The sequence below is a fragment of the Megalobrama amblycephala genome, linkage group LG5 (genome assembly GCF_018812025.1).
Source record: "Megalobrama amblycephala isolate DHTTF-2021 linkage group LG5, ASM1881202v1, whole genome shotgun sequence".
In the NCBI taxonomy this organism is placed as follows: Eukaryota; Metazoa; Chordata; class Actinopteri; order Cypriniformes; family Xenocyprididae; genus Megalobrama; species Megalobrama amblycephala.
Genome location: NC_063048.1, coordinates 26,757,124 through 26,770,722, shown reverse-complemented (window position 1 = coordinate 26,770,722; position 13,599 = coordinate 26,757,124). Strand labels below are relative to the sequence as shown.

Sequence of the window (13,599 nt, the reverse complement as noted above, 5' to 3'; positions counted from 1 at the left end):
TAGCAAGACATTTACTTTTTGCTGTGTAAATTCATTTATATACTTCATATTCTTCAATCTCTTAATCTTCAGCAGAAGAGAGAGTTAAATTGCGCTGACTCTCTCACGAGAAGTGAATCCCAGTTTTGCATGTTTCAAAGCATGTGATTAGCTGTTCGCTATTGATGTCACACTTTCATGTGCACAAACTGCATGAACAAGGGTCAAAGCCTAAATTGACAGAGAAAGTTGATGATCAGTGTCATGGTATACCAACAAAACCTGACTGGATTGGTTTGGTTTTGTCAACTCTAAAATAATCCTTTAACCCTAAGTTTGTTCAACTTACCATCATGGTATGAGTCCCCTGTGTTCTGTTAACTAGTTTGTTGTCATGGTAACTGATTACATTGTGCACCTTTTTTTATGTTCAGTTATATATTGGAGATGAAACGTTATGAAAAGTTCATATCACAATTAAAATTATCACAATTATCAATATTATCACGGTTTTGTTAAAATGAGATGAAAATATTGGAAAACAACTGATACGTACACTGAAAACATTTCAACAAGTTTTATATTTGACAATCAACAAATAAAATTAGTAGCTCTATGCACTTTTTTAAGCATAAACATTAAATTATATGACCGTCTTCAATAGCAACGCATTATAACAGCCACTGATCTATATAAATGACGTCATTCATATATATCAGTTAACACAGTGCATAAAATCACAATTCACAATTACTAATTTACTATTTTCTAAATTATGAATGATACATAGTGCACTATATAGGGGATAGGGAATGATTAAGACAGTGTAACTATGCTTTCCATTGCGTTTAACGCATAGACTGTAAAAAAATATGGACGTAGTGTCCATGACGTCACCCATTGTAACGAGGCGGGACTCATGGTAAGATCCATATGCAAGCTTTTATTACAAAAGTAAGCGTGGTCGTACAGGCAGAGTCTAAGCAGGGGCAAACAGGAACAGCAAGGGCTAGGCAGAATCGTAGTCAGGGTACAGGCAGTAGATCGAGGCAGGCGGATATCATTCACAGAACAGTATACAAGGCAAGGGTCAGGACAGGCAGCAACGGGTCAATAAACAGGAACAGGTAAGATCAATCACAGGCAGACAGGATACAAGGAAATGCTCAGAATTGTCACAAGGAATCAAGACTTCGTGGTGAGGTGGTGTGTGTGTGAGTCCTTTATAGTCCAGGTAATGCGTATCAGCTGGGTGTGGTGATTAGTGTGGAGTGTGCATGGCTGTATGTGGCAACAGGTGATTGGTGGAGTGAGTGCATGTGATTGGCAGGGAGGATTGTGGGAAGTGTAGTCCAGAAACTGACAGGAGCCGACTTTGATCGTGACACCCATAGAGTTCTGAAGATCATTTTTGAAGCGAAAATGAGGCCGCTGCCATCTTAGCAGCGCGTCACCGCACGTCACTCCCGGATAACTGAAAATGGGCAAAGAGGCGGGACGTCGTAGTAGCCCATGTGACTGGTTGCTTAAACCATGCCCGCCTATCTCGACATGACCATGTTAGCAAGAGCTATCTATCTTAGATACTATCTAAAATAATAATAAAGATAACAAGTTATATCATTAGAAAGTTCTAAAGCTTTACTGTCAATCTATGTTGTTATGTTTTTTTAAGATATAGATGCTCCAACACCAGATTTAACTTTTTTAACTTTAGTTAGTGTGTAATGTTGCTGCTGGAGCATAAACAGTATCTGCAAAGTTACAGCGCTGAAAGTTCAATGCAAACGGAGATATTGTCTTTTAAAGTTATGGCAGTTTAATGCCTACAAAAACGGCCGGTTTGGACTACAACGAGCTTCTTCCCGGGTTGGTGACATCATAAACCCTTGTTATTAACATAAACACGCCCCCGGGAACACGCAACAAAGTGGGCGAGGCCATGTGGCACAGTATAATGGAAGCGGAAGAGTTGTTTACACCGAACGCGAGCTGCGTGATGCGACGCGTCAAAAGATATAGAACCCATTATAATCTGTGATATTTTCTACACTGGATGCGGCGCTGAAGACAGCTTCCAGAATCTACACCAGTTCGATGCTGGTTTTGCACAAAGGCTATTACTGAAAGATTAAGCAGTTCCTACTTTAAAAGCAGAAGCTGCTGTTTATTGGCTTCAAACTGTAAGTACGTTTTATTGTTTGTCTTTTAAATGTATAGTTCTGTTGCTATTTTTGGTTGTATCAAGGACATATACAAAGAGCAACTCGTTTTTGCTAGCCAGTTAGCTAAGTTCTAGTGCAACAAACACCAACAAACGTCTATGTTCATAGACAAACAGTTGTTCATGCTATAAATTAAACGCTACCTTTACAAAAATGCAACTACTCAGTCATGTATTCAGCTACAGTAAAGCTTTAATCAGGATAAAACTGTATATTGAAAGCTAACAAACAGCAGTGACAGCATATCTAAACACTTTGACACAAATACATAATGAAATACCATTCATAAACATCCTTTAAAAGCCGCGATTGGAGAGGTTCTGCTTTTTCCTCTTCATCTGGGTCTGATTCGGCTCAATTTGATACAGCAATATAGACGCCATTATTTACATTTTGACTGAAGCAACAGATGGTAAGGGGCGTGGCTAGCTACCAACCTGCTAACCAATCTGAGCACATTGCGTATTTCGGAGGGAGTGGCTTCATAGAAGCAGAAAGTCAAACGAACCGTTCATATGACATTGGAAACAGAGGTGTAGAATAAAGCTAAAATATATGAAAAATACAGCGTTTTCAAAAAAACGAAGCATTAAGACATGTTAAACTGTGCCCCAAAAACACAATCAAGCCTAGAAAAAAACCACTGAACCACCCCTTTAAGTCAACACATTGAATAATGCTGCGCGTTCCAAGCCACTTCAGTGGGTCTCTAATAGTCTTGTTTGAACTAAGTTTGTTAATCTTGATTCAAAGTCACTAGCTGCAAACTTTTATTCACGGAAGCTTTGTGTTAATTACAAGTGAGATAAAATATTTCTACTCAAAACAATATTTTGTGTCCAATTATTTCCCCATCTTAGTTTTGATATTGAGGTAAAAAGTTAATTTACTTTGTGTTTCATACAAGTGGGTGGTGGTCACGAAGATGATTTGAAGTGTTTCCGCCTTTTGCAGCAACTTTCTTTTTGCATATTCTGCAGACAGGGTAACCGTCTACGATTAAGTTTCCCTCAGGAGTTTTGTAAAAGGCAAAATATGACCATATCTCAGATTTGGTCCTCTTAGAATTCTGAATAATCTCCCGAGCACTGTCACTGCCTTCTGCCATGTCTTCTCGTACAAAAAACAATGTTGCATGCTGCGCCTGGAAAACATTATTTTCCAGCACTGCCTTAACCCTCTGGGCATGGAGTTCACCAGAACTTCACAGGTTGCCACTGGAGTCCTCTTCCACTCCTCCATGACGACATCACGGAGCTGGTGGATGTTAGAGACCTTGCGCTCATCCACCTTCCATTTGAGGATGCCCCACAGATGCTCAATAGGGTTTAGGTCTGGAGACATGTTTGGCCAGTCCATCACCTTTACCCTCAGCTTCTTTAGCAAGGCAGGGGTCGTCTTGGAGGTGTGTTTGGGGTCATTATCATGTTGGAATACTGCCCTGCGGCCCAGTCTCCGAAGGGAGGGGATCATGCTCTGCTCATTCATGGTTCCCTCAATGAACTGTAGCTCTCCTGTACCGGCAGCACTCATGCAGCCCCAGACCATGACACTCCCACCACCATGCTTGACTGTAGGCAAGACACACTTGTCTTTGTACTCCTCACCTGGCTGCTGCCACAAAATAAGCTTATCCAAATAAGTTTATCTTGGTCTAATCAGACCACAGGACATGGTTCCAGTAATCCATGTCCTTAGTCTGCTTGTCTTCAGCAAACTGTTTGCGGGCTTTCTTGTGCATCATCTTTAGAAGAGGCTTCTTTCTGGGACGACAGCCATGCAGACCAATTTGATGCAGTGTGCGATGGATGGTCTGAGCACTGACAGGCTGACCCCCCACCCCTTCAACCTCTGCAGCAATGCTGGCAGCACTCATACGTCTATTTCCCAAATACAACCTCTGGATATGACGCTGAGCACGTGTACTCAACTTCTTTGGTTGACCATGGCGAGGCCTGTTCTGAGTGTAACCTGTCCTGTTAAACCGCTGTATGGTCTTGGCCACCATGCTGCAGCTCAGTTTCAGGGTCTTGGCAATCTTCTTATAGCCTATGCCATCTTTATGTAGAGCAACAATTCTTTTTTAAGATCCTCGGAGAGTTCTTTGCCATGAGGTGCCATGTTGAACTTCCAGTGACCAGTATGAGAGATTGAGAGCGATAACACCAAATTTAACACGCCTGCTCCCCATTCACACCTGAGACCTTGTAACACTAATGAGTCACATGACACCGGGGAGAGAAAATGGCTAATTGGGCCCAATTTGGACATTTTCACTTAGGGGTGTACTCACTTGTGTGGCTGTGTGTTGAGTTATTTTGAGGGGACAGCAAATTTACACTGTTATACGAGCTGTACACTCACTACTTTACATTGTAGCAAAGTGTAATTTCTTCAGTGTTGTCACATGAAAAGATATAATAAAATATTTACAAAAATGCGAGGGGTATACTCACTTCTGTGAGATACTATATATATATATATATATATATATATATATATATATATATGCCCTCAGTTTGTTCACTTGTTTTGGTTTTGACCATATGTTTATGTAAAGCTGTTCTTTTTCAGTATTTAGATTACCTTTGTTTTATTCCTGTTAATAAAGCATTAAGCTGCACCAGATTCTCTTTTCCTCATCCATGTCTGACCCACCGTGACAGATACATAAAATCTTTTCTCCTGAACTAATCAGTTGTTCAGTGAATAAAAGAAGACACTAATAGTTAGCAGATTCATTTTTTTCCTATATTGTCATACTTCAGAGTTGTGATGTTTGCCTTTTCTATACAGTACACTTTGATACATATAGATTACTTATCTATGTGTGTAGATACGTTTGATACGTGTAGATTGACTGTTCATGTCTCTTTGTGTCTTTTTGTTTCAGGAGGGCTAAATAAGAACAGTTATGCATGGAGGAAGGCAAGCAATGAACAATCACACATTTTTGCATACCTCTGGGCCAGATAAACCCCTAAAGGACATTTGAATGACTCTTAAACATGTGGAAACTCTCACATGGCTCAGAAGGTGCTGTGCACATTGACAAATATAATAGCATCACTTTATATCTCCATTTAAGAACCTGGCTGCCTGTTGTATATATATTATGTTGCCTTTTAGTGGAGAACTTGCTGGAAATGAGGAGCTAGAATTAAGGGTGATGTAGTTGCATAGCAGCAATGTACTGTAAATTACTGGTGAAGGCACTTGTCTGGTGTTTTTACAAGCTATCTTAAAATGTTAACCTGATCAGAGCTCTGTCACCCTGCCAAACCCAGATTAGTCTTATTTATAGAGTGGTGAAATCATATCCTTAATTGTTTGTTTATATTCAAGTTCTTTCGTGAAAATAATATCACAGTTTTTTGTTTGTTTGTTTGTTTGTTTGTTTGTTTGTTTGTTTTTGTTTTACAATATTGCTCCGATATAAAGCTGTCTGATATTTCTGGTAATTTTGCTGTTTCTGTTGTTGAACTGTATACCTCTTTTGTTTCATTCATTCACAGTGAATATCTTTTTTGAATATATATTACTAAGTGTGCTGTTCTGTTTTACAGATATTTCATATTGTAATCTTTGATTGCTACTGGCAACCATATTTGACATTTGTCTGCTCAAAAATCTCAAGACTAAGATCTGGTCATTTTTTATTTTATGATGCACTTGTTTGCATGACTATGAATAGATTTGTTTGCGTAATAAGGTTCTGAGCTGTCATTTGCATAAGGGAGCAGCACTTTTTTCATCAGATTGAACAGACATAAAGTGGCCCTTCATTGTTTCCTTTATGTAATCTAGAATATGCCAGCAATATACAGATATCAATGTCAAGATACTATATAGTTTAGGTAAAAAATATTTATGTTAACACTTTACAATAAGGTTCATTAGTTAAACATTAGTTAATGTATTAACTAACATGAACTAACCATTAGCAATACATATGTTACTGTATTTACTAATCTTCATTAACGTTAGTTAATGAAAATACAGTTGTTCATTTTTTGTTAATGTTAGTTCACAGTGCGTTAACTAAAGATTTTAATAATGTATTAGCAAATGTTGAAATTAACATTAACAAAGAATAATAAATGCTGTATAAGTGCAGTTCATTATTAGTTCATGTTAACTAATGTTAACTAATGAACCTTTATTGTACAGTGTTACCAAGATGACAATGCCAAATTAGTCCTGGTCATTCCCAAGTTTTAGACAAATTAATAGAACCGAATTTTATTAACAAGCTTCACATTTAGTATATTAGGATATCTTAATTGTAAATAATAATAATAATAATAAAATTAATTCAGTATATATAGGCAATAAGTCACACAAGTCTCAAATATCTTTCAAATGACATTAATGGTCAGCAATAATATTTGAGATGAACAGTGAGCAGCCAGGTAAAATATTTCCTGACTCTCAAAGCCGCTCTTTTATTTTAATAGAGTTTAATATCTTTTTTAGAGCCTTAGTGTGTGTGTGTGTGTGTGATCTTCTTTACAGGTGAAACACTTTGACCACTTTGTTGATGACAGGTGTGATGGAGAGACCCAGGCTCAAATTACTGCATTGATGATCAATCAGTGGCTCAAAAAGTAGTTGGATAACATTGCATTAGATAACAAAATTCCAAGTGAAGTGTCATGTCTAAACAATAGATGCTAGACATTTGGCCAACTCTCAAGGAGATTTTTAGTGGATGTATGAAGTCTTTTTGGGGGCAGTCGTGGCCTAATGGATAGAGGGTCGGACTTGTAACCCAAAGGTCATGGGTTCGAGTCTCAGGTCCGGCAGGGATTGTTGGTGAGGGGAGTGAATATCCAGCGCTCTCTCCACCCTCAATACAACAACTGAGGTGAGACCCTTGAGCAAGGCACCATACCCCCAACTGCTCCCAGGGCGCCGCAGCAATGGCTGCCCACTGCTCCGGGTGTGTGTTCATGGTGTGTGTGTAAGTTAGCCTTGGAGGAATGAATGACATAACTGGCTCTTTGATACCAATCTTTCATTTGAAGGCCATGTTACTAGCATCTGTAAAACCGCATTCTTCCATCTTAAAAATATATCTAAACTATGACATGCTCTCAATGAAAAATGCAGAACAGTTAGTTCGTGCGTTCATGACCTCAAGGCTAGATTACTGTAACGCTTTACTGGGTGGTTGTTCTGCTCGCCTGATAAATAAACTACAGCTCGTATAAAATGCAGCAGTTAGAGTTCTTACTAGAACTAGGAAGTATGACCATATTAGTCCAGTTCTGTCAGCACTGCATTGGCTTCCTGTTAAACATCGTATAGATTTTAATATCTTACTAATTACTTACAAAGCACTAAATGGTTTAGCTCCCCAGAACCTGAGCGAGCTCTTAAAGCATTATAGTCCTTCACATCTATTGCGATCTCAGAATTCAAGGCCAGCTGATAATACCTAGAATATCAAAATCAACCGCAGGTGGTAGATCCTTCTCCTATTTGGCACCTAAACTCTGGAACAATCTTCCTAGCATTGTTCGGGAAGCAGACACACTCTGTCAGTTTAAATCTAGACTAAAAACGCATCTCTTTAACCTGGCATACACATAACACATTATGAATTTATATTTTCAAATCCGTTAAAGGATTATTAGGCTATATAAATTAGGTCAGCCGGAACCGGGAACACTTCCTATAACCTCCTTATAAAAAGTGAGTCAAATTTGCTCAAATAATCTGATTTACTTATGTGATTTTGTTAAATACTGCATGGTATCTATAATACTGTTTTTATTATCCTTTTTAGGATTGTGAATGTGGCAGACACACACCCCTCCACACGCAAAAAGTATGATGACTAGATCTTGGACTGCCTGATAGACATCTTGGCATAGATGAAAGACCATCACCTGCAACTCAATCGAGCAAAGACAGAACTTCTTGTCTTCTCAGTCACTCCAACAATCAGCATAATTTTACCATCTAACTAGGTTCATCAACAATAATTCGATCCTGATCCTCCAAAAATCTTGAATTAGTCTTTGATGACCAGCTGACATTCAGATACCACAAAGACAGCACAGGTCATGCAGGTGTGCACTGCACAACACCAGGAAGATCAGGCCCTTCCGAAATGAGCATGCAACACAACTTCTTTTCCAGGCTATGACAGTATACAAGAAACTGCTGAAAACTCATCTCATGAGCTCTCACTCATCTCTCTCTTTAATAAATAAAGAAATAAACTCTTCTATGCTTTCACTATTAAATCCTCCCTGTTCTAGCTTGTACTATTCTGAACATTGTTTGAATCTTTGTATTTTTAGCACTTTTTGTGTTTATTGCCTCCTTAAGATGAATCGCTTGTTGTATTACTTTTTTTTTTTTTTTTGTTTGTTTGGTTGAATAATTTTTCAATGTTCTGAATACAATAACTCATTAACAAACAGCAGATATTTATTTATCATATTGAAATTTTGACATTGGATTTTTTCCCTTTTTCTAATATTGTTTTTGTTTTACATTAAATAACGGTCTTATACCTGTTTTTATGACTTTTAAATAAAAACATCTTAACCAAGTTTTGTCTCTATTATCTCTATATAGGAAGGAACAAAATTGGAAGGATTTCTACCTAATAATTTATTTCCCAATTAAATGTTTTAGTTTGAGTTGGTCAAGCATATAAATGTTCACTTTATAAATGTATCCATTTAATTTAAACTGTATTTGACCAAATTAAGTGGGACCAATTCGATTCCATTTCATTGCAAAAAAGAGTCTTTTATGAGTTGGTGCTACACATGTATTGGATGGAAATCTTGCCTTCAATTAAATTGAGTTCATCCAATGAGTTATTTTTGGAGTGAGAGATAAACAAGTGATACAGATGACTTTCCTTTTGAAAATCTGTGGAATAGTTGATTCATGGAAAATAAACCTTAAATGGAAAAGCTGAATAAGTTTGGATATGTGAACCTGATACTTGGCTGAAGATGCCATTGGCAGACAGTACTGATTGTAGCTTCTAACCACTTCAACCTCCCTCTTTAACTCCTAACTCCCTGTCTTCTACTCTCCTTCAATCAACATTTGCATGTCAGGTCATAGGGTCTGATTCTGTCATTCATTACACAGGGGGTGATTTGCCTGTCACATAAACAGAGTAAATCCACACCCAGTAGCTCCATCCTGCAGCTGCACTGGCAGACAGGTGAGCCAGACAACCAAAGGCACCATGCTCCCCGTATTTTCAGGAAAGTTATGTCAGTTTCTTAGCTTAACTCGGTTACCTTCTATCCTGTTCCTTGGAATTATTTATGTAGCCTATGTCCTTGTTGGAGGGCTGGTCTTCTGGAAGCTAGAAGGATGGTATGTGTTGCAACAGATTGATATTCTGAAGGAGAAAAGAATGAAACTACTCGAGAAGTACCCTTGTGTGGGTCAGAATGGCCTCCGAGAACTAGCAGAGGTATGAATGGATATTGAGACTAGATTTTCTGAGACTAGATTTTTCTTAACTATATGGTACAGTGCTTTTTGTAACAGTGCTTGACTTATCCCACAACAGCAATAATGATGAGTTGATACAGTGAGGAAATGCTTGGGCAATTTTTCATACCTTTTGCAATGGATGTGTGGCCTCAACGGTTCATTCATAAAAAATGCTTCAGTGCAAAATCTGAATTCAAACTTTTAGTCATTTAAAATAGTTACTGCTTTTGGTCAAAAGGTCCTTGAAACATGCAGAAAATAGACATGACTACCGGTTTGTTTTTAATACATGATGAACAGTTTAGAACTGAATGTCCAGTTTAGAACTGAATGTATAACTGAATGGAAAGTTTTCATAGACTTCTTGTTTGTCTATTGTTGAGTTTATTTACATGGTTATTTTAGCTTTTTTGTATAGTGAAATGACACACTCAGTTACTGTTTTTACTGTTATTTCATGTATTACAAATAAGTACTTATTGCTTGACATCACTGTCTCAAAGATGATAAAAGCTGCTTCCCTGAGTGGCTTGAGTCCAGACAGCAATGACACTGCAGATGGCTTCTGGAAATATACCAGCTCATCTGTGTTTGCGGCAACAGTGGTCACAACTATTGGTGAGAAATGGGAAACTAAACACCTTGAATTTGTCAGTCAGTTGAATGTGGTTTGTTGTGTGGCATCCATTCAATTGGGTAAAGGTTACATTTTTTTTCTGCAGGCTATGGGAATATAATCCCACTGACAACAGCTGGTCAGATCTTCTGTGTGATGTTTGCTCTTTTTGGCATTCCCCTGAACGTAGTGATCTTAAATAGAGTTGGAAAATACATGTTGGCCATTGAGAGGAATTTTTGCAATTTTCTGGAGAAAAAGATTGATAGAGGGGTGAGAATTTAACTCCTTCTTTACCAGTCAGCATTAAAGATGGACTGGTGGGTTGTAAAAATAAATAAAAATTATTGCATAGATATTTGTTTGTAATAAGGAATGAAAATTGATATTAACATGCTTGACATTTATCTGCACACACACACTGTGCTCAAATGAGTCTGTTCTTTCCCACAGAAATGTGTACGAATATCCATTCACAGTATATCCTTCATAAGTTCAGCATTCCTGTACTTTGTGGTTCCTATGTTGCTCTTTAAAGAGTATGAGGGATGGAGTTATGCTGAAGCCATTTACTACTGCTTTATAACGCTTAGCACTATTGGATTTGGAGATTATGTTGCAGGTAGGAGACCACACTTACAAAAAGAAAAAAAAAGAAAAAAAAAAAAAAACAGTATTTAGTATTTACACTCCATGTATCACTTTAGCTTTAGATCCATAAGATTTTTAAATGTTAAAATGTATCTGAACTATATAACAAATACTTTAAAATGCTCATCTGCTCACATCATTGTTATTAGTTGTGCATTAGGACTTTATATCCACATAATGACAGTTGTTTTTCTAATATTACATAAAGCCTTCTTTGTTTGACTGTAAACCACCTAAAATGTAATTATATTTTGTAATTATTCTTGTAGCCCTATTTTCAGGAAGTGACATCACAGCTTTGGCTGTGTGTCATTCAAAATTGAATTTGAATTTTCCTGAATTTGAATTTTGAATTGAGGTAGCAAATAAGATGCAGAATTGTAATTCAAATGTAAAATATATGTACTTAAGGCAATGGAAGGAAATGCATATTTTTGTAAGCATAGCATTTAATAAAGTATTTGATACATTATATTTAATAATTTAACATCAATTTTCATTTTGGACACCAAGATAGCCTTCAATATAGAGCTAAACTTGAGCAGTCAAGTCAAGTTACCTTTATTTATATAGCACCTGATACAATACAGATTGTATCAAAGCAGATTTACAGTAATAAACAGGAAAATAATGATTCAGTGATGTAAATATTAGATTAACGATTCAATTCTGCTGTAAAGCAGCTCTAAAAAGACAATAGTAAACAGTCATTATTCAGTTGAAATCATTTAATACAGTAAATTCAGCATTTTCCCCAAACCGGATAACATCTTAACAACTTTGTTTCTCCTGCCAGATCACAACCCAGCAAAAAACTACCCAGAGTGGTACAGCTGTCTGATGGCAGCCTGGATATTCTTTGGCCTGGCTTGGCTTGCTCTTCTGATCAATCATACCATTGATTTACTGGAGAGTTTCAATGCTTACTTGAGAGGAAGGCGGAATGCACAAACACAAGTGGAGGAGTCCAAAGAACAGCCGGAAAAAGGACTGAAAGTAGAAGAAACATGAGAATTGAGTTTAAAAGGAAATAGGGTAGCTACTAATAAAATATTGTATGGTTAATTAATAAATCAGTTACTCAGTATATTTAAAGTATCCTTCAAAGTTATAGTAAAAATCAATAAAATTCATAGTTTCTTCTAAACTAAAGATTTTGATCAGTGAACAAAATTTATGGTTAAAACAATCAAGAATTTTGAGCATCACTTGTCTGACTGACAATGTTTGGCTTTAAAATCTCACTGTTGCACTGAGGATTAATCGTTGGCACACCACAAACCAACAGGTCCTTAAAATTCACAACTGAAAAAGAACAGGTTTATGTCATATAGCAATTTTATTACACACATTAGTAATATTATATATTTTCAGACATCTCTGAATCAATTTATTTCAGTGATATCAAACTGGCACACCAGTCAATAATCATTTCGATGATATCTTTTGTGAATTATTCAATGACTTTGAGGGCAGGTCTAGCTTTTTTGACAGGAATCTCTATAGCAAATTTTTGTTGTGTGGTATTTTAAGGTTTGTACAAACCCCAAAATAGTCCTTTGCTGCCCCAGCATAGTCATATATCAACTCTCAAATACTTTTCAAACAAAACACTCAAGTTTTGAGACTTAATATACTTGTGATATGTAAATCTAAAATAAACTGATAAATATTGTCACTATGTTTCGTCATTGTACCACATGATATAAATCGTAATTCCTGACAATAAAAAAAGGATTGTTTTTGTTGCTATGGTTGAGAAGCAGCCTGTTGCTATAGTTACCTTCTAAATGCAAACAGGACTTCTGCCTGCAAGACCCTTGCTGCATCCCAGTTCGCCTACTTATACTACGACCTAAAAGTATGTACTCTTTTTATGAAGAAAAAGTACATACTTTGGAGTGTGTAGCAGAAGAGTTGGCAAGCTTTGGGATAGCTTGCCTACATTATCATAATTGCATATTTAACAAACAGCTCTGTCACTTAGTTAGGAGGCTACATGCATCCTGTCACATTTTAAACTTCCCTGTCAATCATCTTGTCACAGTTAAAATCCTCCACATTCAATTTAATTTCCTACAGTTTCAGAGAGAAATGTAGTAGCACATTGATCTGCCAGTCGTGGGTCTTTCATGTGGAGAACTCTCCTCCTGTGTTTGCAATTTATATAATGATGCATTTAAAAGTTAATGACCAAATGTATCTTCACAATGCTGTTGCAGATGAAATATATGTGGAAAACATTAAAATAAATATCTTTTCATCAGGTTAGATACTAATTATTAATCACTCAAACCCCTTTATCTAAACCTCTCTACTGTCGGCCTTGTACATCAGCCATGTTTGTAGGTTTTTTAACACTTTTTATTCATGTTTGTAGTTCTAATCGAATCCTCATCCCACACACAGTGGGTTGTGGGTAGAGCTGTGAATCTCTGGATATAAACTGCAAATCGATTCAATTTATGGTTCACAGGTTTTCAATTCGATTCAAGAAAGATTTTTGCAAATTCAGAACGATTCGATTCAAAACGATTCACATTAAAATTAAATGTGAAGTGATTAATTCGATCCGATTCTTTATTTTTTATATGCATTCATGGGATTATTTAAATGCTTCCCCCAATGTGTCTTAGTCAGGGTGTGAAT

The 13,599-nt window shown here is 36.9% G+C and overlaps 2 protein-coding genes across 2 annotated transcripts in view; both read left to right on the top strand.

Annotated features, from left to right (window-relative positions):
- The window catches only part of kif6 (kinesin family member 6), a 196,961-nt gene extending 190,845 nt beyond the window's left edge, over nt 1-6,116 (top strand). The window contains exon 16 of the mRNA XM_048190258.1: nt 5,098-6,116. Within this exon, the coding sequence (XP_048046215.1) occupies nt 5,098-5,180 (83 nt within the window). The 3' untranslated portion in view covers nt 5,181-6,116. The remainder of the gene's footprint in view (nt 1-5,097) is intronic.
- Nucleotides 6,117-9,314: 3,198 nt separating this feature from the next.
- On the top strand, nt 9,315-13,003 carry kcnk17 (potassium channel, subfamily K, member 17). Its single transcript, XM_048190298.1, has 5 exons — nt 9,315-9,660; nt 10,187-10,301; nt 10,406-10,572; nt 10,753-10,921; nt 11,747-13,003. Exons 1-5 carry the CDS (start codon nt 9,427-9,429, stop codon nt 11,959-11,961), a joined length of 900 nt encoding a protein of 299 aa, XP_048046255.1. The 5' UTR covers nt 9,315-9,426; the 3' UTR covers nt 11,962-13,003.
- Nucleotides 13,004-13,599: the final 596 nt, after the last annotated feature.

What these genes read in the sequence shown, in the direction of transcription:
- kcnk17 (XM_048190298.1), top strand. Translation starts at nt 9,427, where the DNA reads ATGCTCCCCGTATTTTCAGGAAAGTTATGTCAGTTTCTTAGCTTAACT. An exon ending in GCCTCCGAGAACTAGCAGAG is followed by an intron (nt 9,661 to 10,186) that starts GTATGAATGGAT and finishes ACTGTCTCAAAG; the next exon opens with ATGATAAAAGCTGCTTCCCT. An exon ending in AGAAAAAGATTGATAGAGGG is followed by an intron (nt 10,573 to 10,752) that starts GTGAGAATTTAA and finishes TCTTTCCCACAG; the next exon opens with AAATGTGTACGAATATCCAT.